General features: G+C 37.2%; 2 protein-coding genes across 5 annotated transcripts in view; one reads left to right on the top strand and one right to left on the bottom strand.

The window, feature by feature from the left end:
- Positions 1 to 2105: 2105 nt before the first annotated feature.
- LOC123556783 (complement factor H-like) lies at positions 2106 to 9157 on the bottom strand. 2 transcript variants are annotated; one of them, XM_053525462.1, is made up of 9 exons: positions 9000 to 9157; positions 7967 to 8185; positions 7025 to 7213; positions 6047 to 6271; positions 5539 to 5727; positions 4843 to 5070; positions 4360 to 4593; positions 3820 to 3903; positions 2106 to 3460 (listed from the first exon to the last, which is right to left on the bottom strand). In XM_053525462.1, exons 1-9 carry the CDS (start codon positions 9067 to 9069, stop codon positions 2916 to 2918), a joined length of 1983 nt encoding a protein of 660 aa, XP_053381437.1. In that variant the 5' UTR covers positions 9070 to 9157; the 3' UTR covers positions 2106 to 2915. The 2 variants fall into 2 exon arrangements, with proteins under 2 accessions (XP_053381437.1, XP_053381436.1); XM_053525461.1 differs by having other exon boundaries at positions 2109 to 3460; positions 3754 to 3903.
- A 2397-nt stretch (positions 9158 to 11554) lies between these two features.
- Positions 11555 to 17397, top strand: part of LOC123556750 (sushi, von Willebrand factor type A, EGF and pentraxin domain-containing protein 1-like) — a 29954-nt gene continuing 24111 nt past the window's right edge. For 2 of the 3 annotated variants that reach the window (XM_053525459.1, XM_053525458.1), the window contains exons 1-6: positions 11556 to 11758; positions 12603 to 12675; positions 13861 to 13899; positions 15071 to 15170; positions 16502 to 16599; positions 17130 to 17256. In XM_053525459.1, the coding sequence (XP_053381434.1) occupies positions 11723 to 11758; positions 12603 to 12675; positions 13861 to 13899; positions 15071 to 15170; positions 16502 to 16599; positions 17130 to 17256 (473 nt within the window). In that variant the 5' untranslated portion in view covers positions 11556 to 11722. Of the gene's footprint in view, positions 11759 to 12602; positions 12676 to 13860; positions 13900 to 15070; positions 15171 to 16501; positions 16600 to 17129; positions 17257 to 17397 lie in introns of all 3 variants that reach the window. The other variant, XM_053525460.1, reaches the window with a different exon arrangement.

The raw sequence follows: 17397 nt of genomic DNA, 5'->3' as shown, positions 1-17397 counted from the left end.
TACTTTTACATTATATTTCCTTTCCATTTGTAAACGAGGTGGGAAACATAAAATTGCAACATATAACTATTTGGCCGCACCATGTGAAAACCAACATGGGCAAAGGCACCAGCATGGGGGCCAGACCCCCTGGCATCCCCGCAGTTGGGTCGGGTCTACACTGTTTGCCTTCATTTCCCTATTGCCAAATTAAAAAAAAACCCTTAGCGAAAAAGTATGGGTTTCCCGACCAAAAAAAACTGCGGGATGGCAGGCAGGTCTGGATCCATGCCGATTGCAAATGCCCCTATTTGGTTTTTTCATGGTGGGCCCAAATTTTTAATTAAAACAGTGTTCCCGAAAAAAAATTTTTTTTTTTTTTTGGGGGATTTGACCCTTTTTCTCCACCTGGGCCCCTCCGCCATCTGTCTGCCCAAAACGTAAAAAAAGAAACCCCCTATCTGGTTTTTAAAAATAAATCCTTTACTTCCTTTCAAGTGTCGTCTGTTGATTAAATGGGTGTGTTCCTGGTTTAAGGGCCCCGTAGCTAGGGCATGAGAAATTAAACGTGAGGTCGCGAGTTTTGAAACCCAGGGGAAGAGCTTGTTTTTTGTGACGGTTTAAAAGAAATCAGGCTTTTTGGAGCAAATTGTTGCAAACACTTTAAAAATCCCAACAGCCCATGCAAATAAAAAAAAACATCAATTAAAAAAAAAGAAAAACAAAATATAAATAACATCCTTTCGTGCTGGACCACCGCCTCGCTGTTGGGGGGAACCCTTCATAAAAAATCCATCATATCTTCCTTGTTTTAGGATACAAACGTGAAGTTGCCAAGGTCACCTTATTTCAGTGAACTGGCCCGGAGTATGCCACTTGAATCCGAGTTTTTCTAATTATGGGGAAAAAAAAAAACAAATTTGAATTTCATTTCAAAAGAACCTTATTTGCACACTTGAGCTTCCACTAGAAATTCAGAGGGGAAATTTGGGGGGCAATGGTCAGCAGGTTGGGGCTACAACGCCCAAGGGCCGGGTTCGACGGGGGGGGTTTTATTCCCTGTTGCGGCCCGAATCCCCATAGGTTCAGTGCCCGGAAAAGATTTACTTATATTGGTACGTTCCACAGTTCGGCCTAGATGGAGCTGGAGAGGTTAAAATTTACACCCGCCGTGGTTCCCGCTGGAAAAAAAGTTATTCGACCCTTCCGGGTGGGTCTTCGTCGGGCTACAAAAGTTTTTAAAAGAGGGAAAAAGTACCTTTTCCTTTTAAAAAAATTTATTTTCAATATAAAATCAGGAAGCATGCAAGCCGAAACGGCAATTTGGCAATTTCCGTGCGATTTTTGTATTCCATCGTTTTTTTTTTGGCATTTTTCGGGCCCCTAAACGAGTTCAACGAGCAGCTGTGTTCACATACGGAAAACCCAAAAAGGAAATTACCGACTATCTTTACGGCCCCTGACTTAAAAAAAAAAAATGAGCCGCACCCTGAGAAAACAAACATAGTCGTTTGCGACCCGCAATTAAACCAGACCACCCGCCCCCTCCCTTTCATTTTGTCAGGGTTTTATACTGTTCGCTTTCAAAGCCAAATTTCATTTGGGAAAAACGTTAGCGAAAGCATGGATCCTGACCAGACTGCGCGAAAGCGTAGGTGGTCTGGATCCTGCTGGTCTTTAAATTTCAGTATGTCGGTTTTTTCATGGGGCGGCTTTAAATACCTCTTTCCCAAATTTGGGTGAAATTTTTTTATAATTTTCTCAAGTCCCTTGTCGGTCACACGTTCATCAGTTGAAGTAAAAACACGAGACTGCAAAAATCCTTTAAGGGAAAAAATAAACTGGCGAATTCTCCCCCCCCCCTTTTTTAAGAATTTTTACTGAACAATTGCAGGGAAAATATATAATTTTGAAACCTTTATTAGTTTATGAGAATTTGACAAGCATACTGTACAAGAAAAATAAAAGAAAGCAGGATGCAACCTGCGGGGACCATAAAAATTTATTTATTAAATTTTTTTGGGTTTAAAAGGTTTGCACCCAAACCTTTTTAGGTAAAATGGCGACTTTCCCGCTTTGATTGTGGAGGAAGACCGCAGGTGCCCCTCCCTGCATTATTTCAACACGAGCGGGAACCTGTAGAACCACCAACTTCCGTACGCCAGCTGGATGCTGGATGCCTTCCTCGCATGATGAATTCAACTCCCCGAGTGAGGCTTGAACCCACATCGATGAGGGGCAAGTGATTTGAAGTCAGCGACCTTAACCACGCGGCCCCGGAGTGCCATAAATTGCGTTGGCTCTATTAAAGTTGTATATCGATACTTTTTAAGACAGTTCGATAGTTAAGACAGTATAAATGCAGGAGGATACTTTTACAGTAAAAAATGCCTGTAAAAATACAAGTCTAAAATTTGGCGATAGTACAGATGAAGAAATATATTTTGACAACAGTACTTATTTTGGACGTTAATCTGACCATAGTGCAAATTTGCAAGAATTTTATTGTACCTCGGAAAATAAAAAGGTATATTACTATTTCTCATGTTTGGAATTGCTTAATGTAGGAGATGGTCAATAAATACCATGGCATCAAGCTAAAATGTGAGATTTATGTGAAATACAGTTGAAGCTGAATTACTGTAAGCAGATTTAACACACGAAAAACATTTACTTGCCTCATTACCCCTGATCATGCTGGACTAGACTGATTCTGCCTTTGCGACCAGTGTAGATCATGATCAGCCTGCACGTCCGTGCAGTCTCATGATCTGCGCTGTTCGGCATTCAGTCAGTACCTTTTTTGGTAAGCACCCCCTTTAACAGTCAATGGTCCTGTCCAAATTGAAAGGTGTACAAGTTCATTATAGAAATTTAGCAGGGTAAGGGTTAAAATGAGAGAAATAGTGTTCTATGACGATGCATTATGTTGTTGCCTAAGAGAAATGTAATCCATAACCTGGCATCTGAGCTGTAATGACGTAGTTCGTTTCAGTGGTGGACGTCATACCGGATGTTGCTTGATGCTCAGATGATGTCAAACTTTTCGCCTGTCCCGTAGTGACGGTGGTCTCTATAGTAGATGACGTCATACCGGATGTTGCTTTACCATTAGATGATGTCGAGTTTGTCGCCTGTCCCTTAGTAACGGTGGTCTTTTGAGTAGATGACGTCATACCGGGTGTTGATTGACGCTCATGTGATGTCGAACTTGTCACCTGTGCCGTAGTGACAGTGGTCGCTTTCGTAGATGACGTCATACCAGATGTTGCTTTATCTTCAGATGATGTCGAAATTGTCATCTGTGGCGTAGTAACGGTCGTCGTCTGATTAGATGACGTCATATCAAATGCTTCTTGGTCCTCAGTTGATGTCAAAAGAATCGTCTCTGTCGAGGTTGCTGTGTTCACTGACGTCATGATGAAAGTTGACAAATCTTCAGTTATCGTCTGAGATACCATTTCTCCAGTTGTAGTTTCGTCTGCAGTATTGAAATTTTATTAGTAATTTAAATTCTTGATTTGTCTTTCAATTGCGTTGGAAAGAAAGCGAAAATGAAAAGTCGGTAATACTTCAAAAAGTGCCACTTACACCAGGCTTAGTCGTGTGTTGCTCAAATCAGGACAAAGTAAGTTGCATATATTCGTCTGGGGAAATTTTGATTTTATTCAATACATTTTAAAATTTTAAATGAAATTGAAATGACGCGATTTCATTGGCCAAGAAAAAAAATTAAATTTTAAAAATTTAATTAAAAAAAAAAATCCCCATTACCCTGCTGCAAAGTTGACACGGTTTGTGTTGTGACAGGGGTGGTCGTTATAGTAAATGACGTCATACCGGAAGTTGTCTGGCTCATACATGACGTCGTGGCTGGCGTCTGTTTGGTGGTTTCATCAGGAGCATTGTTGTCGAAATCTATATCTAGATGATGCAAATTCAAAGATTTTACACTCAGTTTCTCAAACAAGGCTATAGATCAGCTATTGGCCTTCTAATGAAATAAAGTTCTGCAGTAGCGAAGCACAGATGAATGCACCATTTCAAAGTACATATTTCATTAAAACAGTATTTTTTTTCTTCATTTATTATCGATAAACATCAGATTTAACCACTTGCTTAATTTGCAAGATTTTTTTAAAGTTTGAATCCGCCATTGTTTAGTTGACGCATGAAGGTTACCTTAACGGGAACTGAGACCAAAGGCCGGAAACCTGTTTGTTTTGCCGTATCAGTACGATACTTTCAGCCGAATGAAGAATGAAAATCTCAAACGCTATGTTTATTTTAACTTTATATAATACTTTAAGTGCTTTGGAGAATATTATTCAAGTATTGTAAGTAAAGCAATACCATGCTTTTCATTAAGATCATACAAACCAGAATTTCTTTGGCGATTTTCGCTGATGTCCGGACAAGTCATAAGAGTCGGTCGCCAGCGCCCATTTACACATCTTGCCGTCCTGCTTTTCGCATTTCTCAGTTTCACTTTACACGTTTGCACGACTTGTGTCCAATGGTGGACGAACATAACATTAATTATCTCCCCTGTTGCCTTCGACTTGATCTCGGACCCTCTTCTCATTGTGTCAGAGATTTCGCACTGATGTAGAGCTGAATAACATTTTCTACTAAATTCACTTCGTTAAAGGGGCACTCTCAATGATTAATATCAAAACAGATCTTTAAAACTGTATAAATATATTATTATCGTATTAAATCTGTATTTATATTGTTTTTTTTTATGGTATGGTATAAAATCCATTTTACACAATTTGTTACATATATTAAATATCATATTTTATCTTGATTTACAAAAGCAAGACGTATTGAGATTGTTGAAATTATTAAACATATGTATACCTCTCACGCATTTAGGTTCTTCATCAATCCACGTGCCTCCTCTGCATATATATGTGTTAGTTTTTGTAGACTTTAGCCGAAATCCAGCGTTACACGTGACGTCATAGGTATCGTAGGCTGTATCTCGGACAGAGATTTTACCATTTCCGACTGTCAGCTGAGAGCATCTCCTCCTCTTAGTAGTAGTCGATATGACAGTCGTTGTGCCCGGCATATAGTCAGGGTTGTCTGGATAATGGACATGTAAATTAATATATCACGATTCAAGTGTAATTAATTTCACGTGCCATTTAATTTGTAATCATGTCACGTGTCGCAGACTTTGTGATATAAATTATCTAGTATTATTAATGTAAACGCAAATTTTATCACGTGTCATAGAATAAGTTCTGTATCTGCAAAAATTACGAGTCAAAAACTGTAAAGTAATCACATGCGGGGACTGTCAGGAATTTTGACCGCTTATCATAAACGTCATTAATTTAGGCAATGTAACACTAGTAAGTAATAATAACAAGCACTTTGTTTGTGCTTTTATTCCGGAACAATGTTCTACAAGTGATGGTGGTCGGATTTTAGAGATAACTTCAATTTTGCTTTCAGTTATTTCCCATTAACGAAGGGAAGACAGCTAAAAATCTCTTTACTTTTTAATTTCTGTGCACCTAGACCTTAATTTTTTCAATTGCTTGGTACCTTCACACTGGAAGTTCGTATTAGACCATTGTCCGTCTGTACAAATCACAGTATCACTTCCTGTCGCCATCTTGCCTACGTCACATGTGTACGTCACAGTAGTGCCATGTGGGAATGTTATATAAGGCGTTATTCTTTCGGATGCGATTGCATGTTCAATCGACGGTGGTGCCCGACATCTGCTGTAAACTGGAAACATTAAGTTGCTTATTTAGCCTTTTAAATCCATATTTCTCAACTTCATAAACGATAAAAATGATAAACGTTGTAGATCTACCAAAATCCGGTAAGTTAGTTCAGAGAAAAAAATATCTTTTAAAAAGTGAAATCATATTGTGTAGTTCTATGTAATGCTAGTGTTGTATTTTGGAACATAGTGTTCAAGTGTGATTATTTCAACTGCGACGCAAAAAAAAAATTGGAAGCTTAAAATCAGGGCATGTCTGGTCAGTTGACTGATTACTAATTTAGAAATTGTCAGCTGTATATGTAAAAGGGAATAATTTACCTTTACAACCTGGCAACGCAGGAATCCATTCGCCACTCTGACATTTACTTGAAATCCATTTTGTTATAACATCTCCGTATTTGTCCTTTTTACAAATAGCCACTATAGTACTTCCACTGCCAATCATGGAACCAGCGGGGTAATTACCGGTGCTGGAACCAGCTTTCGAACGGAATTCAGACCTTCTGTACTGTGCCCCACTCGGTATAAGGCATCCTCGTCCATCTGAAAAGAAACATAATAATTTTGTTTCTACTTATAAACAATCGTGAATCTTCGGGAATTTCCGTACACTCCATATAATTGCGTAGATATATGCTTATATTTCGTGTTTAAACGTGGCTGAAAACCTGTGTCACATAAGACAAGTGACGTTACTTTCTTCCTTTTTTTTCCGTAACTTTTCAGTTGAAATACTTATATTAGAGTATTTGTTTTATCCGACACTGATTTTGCAACGGCATCTTCGAGAATAAGCTCTGTTAGCTGGTAGCACACTGCTATCCATTAGATACTGGTATGATCTTTGATCACCGGCCATGGATCAGTCAAACAATTGAGTTGTTATGATGTTAAATTACTTTCTTTGCTTTCAAAAGGATCTTTACACATATTGTATTTTAATCAGATTTGATTCAAAGTTATGTGACATCTTTATTTTTTGTGTGGTGGTGGTGTTTACGTCACACCGACACAAATATAGGTCATAAATCGACTTTCCATCTTTTGATTGTGGAAGAAGGCCCCAGGTGTCCATTTCTGAATTGATTCGTAACGGATGGGTACCTGAGTAGAACCACCGACCTCCCGTAAGCTGAATGACTTCCACACATCGACGTTTTCTACAGCTAATCGAGGTTTCTTACCCACATCAGTGACGGTTAAGTAACCTTTACCATCCGGCCATGGAGGCATCTTCGTGTTTGTCTATATAAAGTTTGCATATGTACAGCAAAAATAAAATTAATGTTTCATTACCTAAACATGTAAAGTTTGATGCGCTCCATTCGCCATTGTCGCAGACGACAGTATTACTTCCGGTTGCCATCTTACCTACGTCACATGTATACGTCACAGTCGTGCCGTGTGGGAAAGTTATATTTGGCGTTAGAGGCTCTGACGCAGTGGCGTGTTGAATAGCTTTTGGTGCTCTACATCTTCTTTGAACTGAAAAAACAGTTTGCAGTCACGTGTTCATCACAATGTGTTATGAAATATTAAAGGTCACCACAATAGGAATAGACCCTGTCGTATCATTGGATCCTAGTATCACTATAGGTGTATATTACGACGTTTTCAGGGATTTACAAGTCAGCAAGCTTTTATACTGTAGAGAATAATTTCACAGTTCGAACATGCTATATCTAGATTGTATCCTAGTTTTCAAATGGTCCCAATTATAGCTAGGAACCAAGAGTCGCGATATACATGTAGTTGTCGAATCAAATCAAGTGCTTTCTGTAATAAAAAAACAATAGAATCAATAAAACATTCCATTATATTCAGCAATATTCAAACCTACGACAAATCATAAAGAAAACATTTATCGGAAATGGGATCTAACAAGAAATTAATGTATTTTATGTTCATAATGGAAAATGTGGCAACCACATCTTCATGATCTTATACAAATGCATTATGAGCCTTTAAATACAATCAAACACACAAATGAGCCGCGCCATGAGAAAACCAACATACTGGGTTTGCGACCAGCATGGATCCAGACCAGCCTGCGCATCCGCGCAGTCTGGTCAGGATCCATGCTGTTCGCTAACGGTTTCTCTAATTGCTATATGTTTTTAAAGCGAACAGCATGGATCCTGAATAGACTGCGCGGATCAATACTGGTCGCAAACCCACTATGTTGGTTTTCTCATGGCGCGGCACAAATGATCAAAAATATACAAAGAAACACGATACCTTTACATTGCGGTAGAGCCGGGTCCCATTTTCCATTTTGACACTTGCTAAAAGAAAACTGTGTCGCTAAATCATGGTAAATGTCCTTCTTGCAAGTGATCACTATTTTCGTTCCATGACTTATTCGCCTGCCTGGAGGATATTTATTGGTGTTCGAACCATACTGAGGACGGAAAACAGACCTTCTATATTGGCCACCGCGTGGAATGATGCAACGATCTTTAAAAAGAAATAAATAAAAGATAATTTCATGTGAATTGGATCTCATTTGCAGTATTCGATTTCAGCATTCTTCGGCATTCTCCGGTATGAACGGAAATACAGGTGCTCGTTCGAGCTAAATTATGGTAAAACTCCAACAGAGTGTTACCCCCCATCCCTTGATTGTTTGACAATATTCCTGCGCGGAGGTTGCATTATGGTCCGAAAAATACCGAATAGTCATACACGAAAAGGTTATATACTAATAAAAGAAATTGTTCTTTGTTTCATATAAAATTCAGCTACTTCGGAACAATTTTGATACAGTTTCTAGATTTCTCTCTCCCCCCCCCCCCCCCCCCCCCCCCCCCCCCCACCTCCGAAGACCTATTTTCCACAAGATATTCATACATTTGCTTCAAGAAAACGAAAAGAAAAAGGGGTGTTGAACAGTGAAATGCAAATCAACTGAAGTCAGGTACTCTCATATTTCCGCATTTCAGAAAGAGGTCCGCAGAATAAACACCTTTACATTTTCAAGTTCACAACTCGAAGACTTGTGAATATTAGCACGAAAAGTGTCTTATTTTATGTAAAATTCATTCCACGAGTGAAATATATAATGCCCATTTGACCCAGGGTGTTAGCGCAAAACTCGCGAAAAATAGAAGAATTAGGATCTATTTATTAAGGACTTCTTTCGATTACACCACGAAATCACATTTTGACCGAATTACTGCGTAATGGCCAAAACGTAATCTCACGAAAACTATCGAATGCTATTACGAATATACAATTTTTATCAAGGTTTATACATTTTAAGGACACTTACTTGCGTTTATATGTAATGTAAGTTCCAGAATAAAAAACAGAAAACAGTGTAATCCTTTAGTCCGTGTCATTGTTTATTTTTCTATGTTCATGATAACAATGCTGGTTTTATTTACAACCGGAAATCACTTAAGATTCCGCTTTCATAAACTTCCGTTCATTGTTTCTGACGTAGTAATGAGGGTCGTACAATAAGTAAAATTATACAGATGCAGAAATGTCTTTAAATGATAGCTGAGAATGTTACAGCTTAAACATTTCAGTATTTGATCAAAATAGTAACCGTTTGATCAAAATATCAACCATTTTGTTTCAATGGCAGCGTAAAATAAAACGGTGGGTATATTTTTTATGTATATTTGGTCTGTATTTCTTTATTTCTGAAAAGGTTTCTCTATTTTTCCAACAAGAATAGTGTTTTATCTTTAACTAAAAACATCCTTAAGAATTAATCTATTGAAAAAGGTAGTTAGTAGATGAATAATTCAGTGGTGTGTAAATGACGTTATAAACATTAAGATGGCTGCCTCCATACTTAGTTACTTTTTTTCGTTCTTCTTTCTGTCTTCCCTTCTTTTCTTCATTCTGCGTTCATTGATTTTTCTTCTTTCTTTGTTTTCTTTCTTTTTTTTTTACATTTAATTAGCTTTCTTTGATGTTTCTGTGACATCCTTTAAGATATCAGTCTTATTTATTTATTTTAAGTATATTGTTTTCCTGGATGGCATACTACAAAATATGGAATGGAAGCTCGCAGTGAAATTTTGAATAGATTCTAGAGTTTCATCGTAGTGTAATTTTTGAGTGAGATTCTAGAGCAAGAATAAAAAATAATTATTCTGGGCTGAAAGATGTTTGAACCATTTTTACGTGGTCGGTAGCAGGGTGGGTGTGGGGATGGGTGTTCCTTTCAATCATGTCTCTTACTTGAATGTTAAAATTTCATAAAACAGCTCGATATTTACCCAGAATATTATATCCGGATACGTACACTTTTCTTAAGGTAGTACTGCACGTTTGATAAACCGGAAGTAATGGCGTAACGTCATTTATCCGGAAAACGTAGAATAAAGCCAGGATTCGGCGTACGGAAATGAAAATCAGTTTATGAATTAATTGTAACCTGTGCGCTAATTTATTAAAATGACACTGTTTCTATCTTTCTAGTAATTAAACAAACCAGTAAGAGCTTTTTCTCCCGATAATTTATCCGCTTACTGACTGCAAAATTCAACCCATGTGTCATCAAGAATGAGTGACGGCTTAATTTTTTGCGACGTGTATCGTAAGCAAATTATCCGAACCAGTCAAAATTTCAGAAAGGTTACGATTTAGAACGAAGTAATAAACGTTGCATTTTCGCCACGTGCGATTTTGCATCATTTTTATCCGGCCGATCTTCGTAGTATTTTTTCGGTAAACCGAAGCCCGTATTTTCAAACGCAAAGTCGTAGAAGCGTTGTTATAAACAGGTCACGTGTGTTCGCCGACAAGTGCCCAGAATGTAGTTAGGATTCATCCGCGAAGTCTCGCGGAAGAATTAACGTACTGCACATATCTTATTCGGGTCATTTAAAATGAAGCTGTCATAATTTAATTTCATCGACGTGGTAAACTCTTTGATAAGAGACATTTCAGTGCTTTCAGAGGTACCCAACTCAATAAAATACTCTGGAACTATATTTTGTCTTTCGCTGGATGTTACGCAAGCTTGGTAAGCCTGCCCAATTCATGAAATGCACAGCGCAATAAACTTGTTTATATTTGCGCAATGATTTTAAAGATTATTTTTTTAAACGGACAGGGTAACAAATGAATAATTTGGCTAATAAGTTAACAAAATGTTGAATAAACACCTTTATCATCACAAGCATAATTTTCACCATAAAACAAACATATCAACAATAGTCATGATCATATACATACGATTCGCATTTTCAATTACAAAATGATCATTAAAAATATCCCCTCATCCTTTTCATCGTCATCACCATCATCATCATCATCAGCAGCAGTATCAGCAGCAGCAGCAGCAGCAGCAGCAGCAACAACAACAACAAAGAAATAAAAGCAACATAATCAAATTTTAACAGCGTAATAACCTGCCATAATCGTGTCTACTTTTCTAAGTTCAACAGAATAACAATATCATCATCATCAGCAGCAGAATTTTCCTCATCACAAAAATAAACAACATTGAATAAACACAATACTAGCATAATGTATTAAACGACTCTTCATTACCTCTCACTTACAAACTATATAACTACCCAGTGTAAAAGTGTTACATTATTATCACCATCATTATTATCATTACCAGCAGAAGCGGCACCTTCAAGAGCATCCCTGCTCCACTACTTGCCATCTTTATGACATTTGTCATGTTACCATTATATCTGATATGATCTAAATCATTTGATTTTTTGCTCCAAATCTCACTCCAAGCTCACTACAATATCACATTCCAGACTACACTCCGATGCTCCACTCCATATTTTATAGTATGCATTTCCAGAATTTCTTAATTTTATTCACAGAAATAGTGTGATATCCTTGAACTGGTATAAAATTTCGACCAATAGACATATTGTAAACCACTTGGGAGTATTATCCTGTTAACTCATTGGCTACACTATTTTGATAAACATGATACTGCAATTGAGAGAAGCTTATCATTAAGATCCGGGTTCAAGAAAGTTCTCACGTCATTACAACAGGAATAAAATGGATGTGCAAGTCGTGTTATGCGGTTTTATGCTGGTAAGTTAAACTAATGTTTTCTTTACAAAAATATCTTCAATTTCAAAGAATCTTTAATGTTTAGAAAACCATGTAGAATTGTATTTTGGTTGTATTAGTGTCTGGTTGTTGTACAGATAGGTCGATCATGCGAATGTACACAAGTGTTGTTTTTTTCCACTAGACTTGATTAAAGTTTTAATTGTATAAGCGAACGTGAGAGGGGGCGGTGGACAGATGTAAGGTTGTAGGTAGGTTTAAAGTCAGTTGGGAAGATGATAACCTTGCTTTAACAATGCATTATAATGAAGGTCGCATTTGTTCTCGCGTATGTTTCATATACATGTCTTCTAAGTAAAGCCTCTCATAAAGTTCATAAAGGTGTTGTTCTTTCCCACTCGCAGAAGGAGCTTTTGCCACTGTCAACATAAAAAACATGTCAGTGTTGATAGTATAGCTTTTCAGACTCAAATTACGTCTGCCTGCTTACGAAAATAGCACAATACTGTTGCATACAGTCTACAAAGTTGCCGTGAGAAATCTAAGTACTGAATTTTAATGTGTTCCCAACTCGACCAAATTTAAAGAAAATGTAAGTTTGAAAGATAATGTCTAATCTTTTTGTGGAAAATAAATGGCATGCCTACGCAGGTTGTAAAACCGTGATTAGGAGTCTAAAATGCGTGATTTTCATGCTCAGTGTTTGACAGAGGGATGAAAGTGCCGAGAAACAACGAAAAAAAAAAAACAAAAAAAAAACTCAAACCTTTACTAACATGGGCGAACTTAAATAGCTCTTTCTGTACTGTTTTTATTTTTATAAAATAAATGGTCGCATAATTTTCCGTTCTTTTATTTTTTTCAGTTTGGCATATTACATGTCGCTAGACTACGTTCCATAGATCAAATTATTGAAGATGTAGAAACCGATTATAAAAGTAAGTCAACCTATTTCTGTCAAGAAACGTAATTTTGATTGTGCAAGGCCACTCGACCTTTACTTCTTATTCGTGTGAACTAGCGAAAATAGGTTAAAGGGACTAATCCATACATTTTAAGTGAGAAATAGTTTCTCTAAAAAACGCATAAAAAGTGAGTACTCTGAAAGTGTCTAGTGTAACAATGTTATTGACAAAAGAATTTTGCAAGGTATTCCTATAAATAACCAAAAATATTGTGCAGAAGGTAATAAACAATTGCAACATTTTTTAAATAATGCAGAAAAAAATACATTCTTCCGCAATACCTAACCTTCATTTTCACCTAGTTTAACAGTTTTCATTCTATGCTTAACATGGTGGAAATGAACATGTTGAAAAAATTAACCCAAGCTGTGCGCGAGTAGCTTTAATACTAGTGAAGAATACAGTGAAACATGTACTACAGACCAATTCGGAATAAAAGCCAGTACTGTAAACCCGGCTTATAAAGGCTACTATTTTCTCTTCCCATCTAACCATAAATATTGTAGATTTTCTTGGGTTCACAGACCACCTGTCAACTAAGACCATTTTTCATTGCCCAAGGGTGTTATCTACAGCCATGCTTGGCTAAAATTTGGGGGCAATGGTTCATTTAAATGACCGCCGTATGAATAACATTGGAAAGGTAATTTAAGTAAAATCATCAAATCAAAGAATACATATCAACATGAATTGAACGGAAGTTGCTATCAAAGATAAGTAATAAAAATACAATGTATTTATATGGTAAATAGATCATTTTCTAAAATATAAATCTACAAAACTGGGGTGTTTTCGAAATTGCATTTTATGTGGGGGTGAGGATAGTGGGGAGGGGTGGGCGTTTAAGAACAAGCCGCGGCAGCCTGTACAAAATTACCATCCCGAAGCAAGTCCGTACTCACATTCGGCAATTTCCGTGCAACTCCGTATCCTACTTCGGCATTCTTCGGTTGTCACAAACACATACATTTTAGTATATTTGAGTGCACGTAATCACACGAAAATTGTCGAATGTAATTAGGGGTCTACCAAGTTGAATACACTTTAGTTTCTTGTGTATAGAAACTGCGCCCTTTCTTAAGTTTTGATATAAGAAACTGTCTCACATACTCAATTTTAGAAAACATTAATATCAAATGTCTTTTGTTCTATTGACAGAAGACTACACTGGACCGACGAGCAAGTTCCCATCTAGAGGTAAGAAAGATTGTTTGTAATTGTGTTTATTGCTTTACATTATTTTGTTATTATCCCTGTTGTTTTGTTGCTGATTTTGTTGTTGTTGTTATGACGTTTATTCATAAAAAAAGAAAGAAAACTCTCCTTGATGACTAAGGACTATTTTCTTTCGCTGTCTACTAAAAAGAAGAAAAAACCTTATGTGGATAGTAGTGGAACTAATGGTCACGTGCCCAGAAACTATTAAGGATGATTCTGCTACAAGTTAAACAAATGTCTTTAATAATATTATTTTGTAATAAATTAGCCGCACCATGAGAAAACATACATAGTGCATTTACGACCAGCATGGTTCCAGACCAGCCTGCGAATCTGTGCAGTCTGGTAGGAATACATACTGTTCGCTTTCAAACACTATTGCTGTTAGAGAAACCGTTAGCGAACAGTATGGATCCTGACCGACCAGACTGCGCAGAAGCGCACGCTGGCCTGGATCCATGCTGGTCGCAAATGCACTATGTTGGTTTTCTCATGGTGGGGCTCAAATGTGAACTGAAATAAAACTGATCTTTATCAGAAATTGTTTACACAAAAACTGGGCTCAGTAGTATTGGAAAAAGGGATTGCTCGTACACAAGAGATCGTGGATGTGAATCTTACTAAGAACGGAATTTGAGCGCGGTCTCCACCGACCTTAACCGCCAAAGTAACAGCTCGCACTTATCGAAAGCATATTCCAAACTCTATGAGACCATTCTTTACAATATTATGTTTAAAAGTTAAAAATAGAAACTTTGTAATATATTCTTACAATTTGATATTTTATAATAAACAAAAGTTTTGTTTGAGACTTACCTACAGTTAAAAAAACATATATAGCAACGAATGTTTAATACAAAACCATATAAATCAGTAAAATGTAAACAAGGATCTTATAAGAACATTATGAAATAAAGACGCATTACTTTTCTATTGCATTACTCTCGCACTTGGGAGCTTTACTGTATATGGAACAGACTGTACGCGCGTCTAGTTCTAAACGATATACTACCCAAATATCACTGTACTTTAAATTACAGTTACAATAAATGCTCTTTCCAAATTTCGGAAGAAAACAAAAGGTTTTTATTTTGATGAGAAATATTTCAAAACTCATCTGAAAAGTACACTTTTGTCATTTTCTCTACAGTCTGGTACGACTACGCAGTTGAGGGGCGTACAGAAGAGCTGGTTAAGCTTCAACTTGACCTTATAATGACAAAAGAATTGTGGGATACCGTCATTGACACGTAAGTGTTTTTAGACAAATTTTTGTAACCACTTATTCTATACTGCATATACTTGACATTAACGAGGCGGGAAAAGTGCTTGAAGTGTACATTGAAACACAAGCACATTCTGGTTCTTTCAGTCGTTCTATTGAATTATTATATGAGCCGCGCCATGAGAAAACCAACATAGTGCATTTGCGACCAGCATGGATCCAGAAAAGCCTGCGCATCCGCACAGTCTGGTCAGGATCTATGCTGTTCGCCTTCAAAGCCTATTGCAATTAGAGAAACTGTTAGCGAACAGCATGGATCCTGACCAGGCTGGTCTGGATCCATGTTGGCGCAAATGCACTATGTTGGTTTTCTTATGGCGCGGCTCAATTATTTTCTACTTCCTGATAGACTCAAGTTGGATTACACAAAAACTAATACATGCTTGCTTAATGAGCTTTGCTATAATTTGTTATGGGCAAGACTAAACCATTTTAATATTTGAACGAGGGCGTAGCAGTCCGAGTACGACATTACCATTTATTGAGTTGAAACGATATTGCACACGCTTCCGGTTATTAATAGGCATGAACACACTAAATAATTGGTCTTCTATATTTTATGCCATATAAAATCGATTATTGACATAGACATTGTGAATGCTTCTGGTTACATGTATTCTGCATTCAAAAAAGTTGTCCGGTTATTGGCATGATTATTACGCATTTTCCCCGTAATTTACATGGTTTTTGCTCATGCTTCTGATAATAGATACCACAATTTACAATGCTTATGCAGAGTTATTGCACATGCTTCCGGTTATTGTGATACGGTTAGCACGCATTACTAGAATTTCAGTCACTGACATGACTGTACATAGCGTACGCTTCCGCCTACTGACATGGTTATTTCGCATGTTTCCGGTAAATTTCACTGATAGTAATACCTTGTCCTTCCTTACAATTTACCATCATGATGTATATATGAACTAAAGCGGAATTTTAGTTGCAATTAAGTAATGCAAATTCTTTTTTTTGAGCTAATTATGAGGCGACTTTAAATTGTTAGTACAACAGTTTATGTGCTTTATTACACTTGTGCTGAGTTTAATAGAGAAATTCAGTAAAATATGTAAGTTTATTAATCTAATCATTAACATATGCTTATTTTCTATCTTTTGGCAACCATCTTGGCGGTCCTTTTGAAAATGGCGGCCATTTTGGAAATTCAACGTGACAAGATGGATCCATAGCTTAGATTGAGTGATATGCTTTCAGGTACAGATGTGCGTGCCAAGTTTGTTGCTCAGTTTATCACAAAATGAACAATTGTTTCACGATATTCTTTCTCTTTCACAGAGAAGATGCACTCCCAACAAGAAACAAGAGAAACGCCGTGAAAGATAAAGCACGATTATGGCCACGAAGGATCCCATATATTCTGAATGATGGATTCAGTAAACAAATACCTTACAATCAGTTTATATTTGAGCCGCGCCATGAGAAAATCAACATAGTGGGTTTGCGACAAGCATGGATCAGGATCCATGCTGTTCGCTTACAGTTTCTCTAATTGCAATAAGCTTAGAAAGCGAACAGCATGGATCCTGACCAGACTGCGCGGATCCATGCTGTTCGCAAAGCCACTATGTTGGTTTTCCCATGGCGCGGCTCATATCATAATAAATCATCCAAGAGTCTATTTCACGCAATTTAATTATGACACAATAGAGCGATAACAGGCATATTTGATACACTGTCAAACTAAGGCAAATGTCAACTACCCCGCCTGTGAACAGAGTCCGAACAACTGTTTCCAATGCCCACTTCCAAACTGCATATGATTTCTTTGTACGAAGAACGCATATTAATTTGACTTTATGGCTTAGAATATTTTAAACCTCGTTTTCGCTTTAACAGTTTCCTTCAGTAAGCACCTTCAACCGGTGAATGGTTTCTAATTATTCTCTGCCTGTGTAAAATACAGATATCAGTGACAAGTTCAAACTTCTAATGGCCATGGACCACTGGGAAGAGCATACATGTCTTGATTTTGTAGAAGCAAACAAAACTAAAGATCATGACTATATCGAGTTTGTGCCTATTCCATACGGGTAAGTGTCCGCGATATTTAGACGCTACTAGTATACCGTGTTCATAGCTAATTAAGGAAAAGTTTGATCACCAACTACTTTAACTTAAATAGTGAAGCATCGAACTGCCTCTAGGTAACGAACATGGCGAATTTGTTTTAA

The sequence above is a fragment of the Mercenaria mercenaria genome, chromosome 15 (assembly GCF_021730395.1).
Source record: "Mercenaria mercenaria strain notata chromosome 15, MADL_Memer_1, whole genome shotgun sequence".
Classification (NCBI taxonomy): domain Eukaryota; kingdom Metazoa; phylum Mollusca; class Bivalvia; order Venerida; family Veneridae; genus Mercenaria; species Mercenaria mercenaria.
This window is presented reverse-complemented; position numbering and strand designations above follow the sequence as displayed.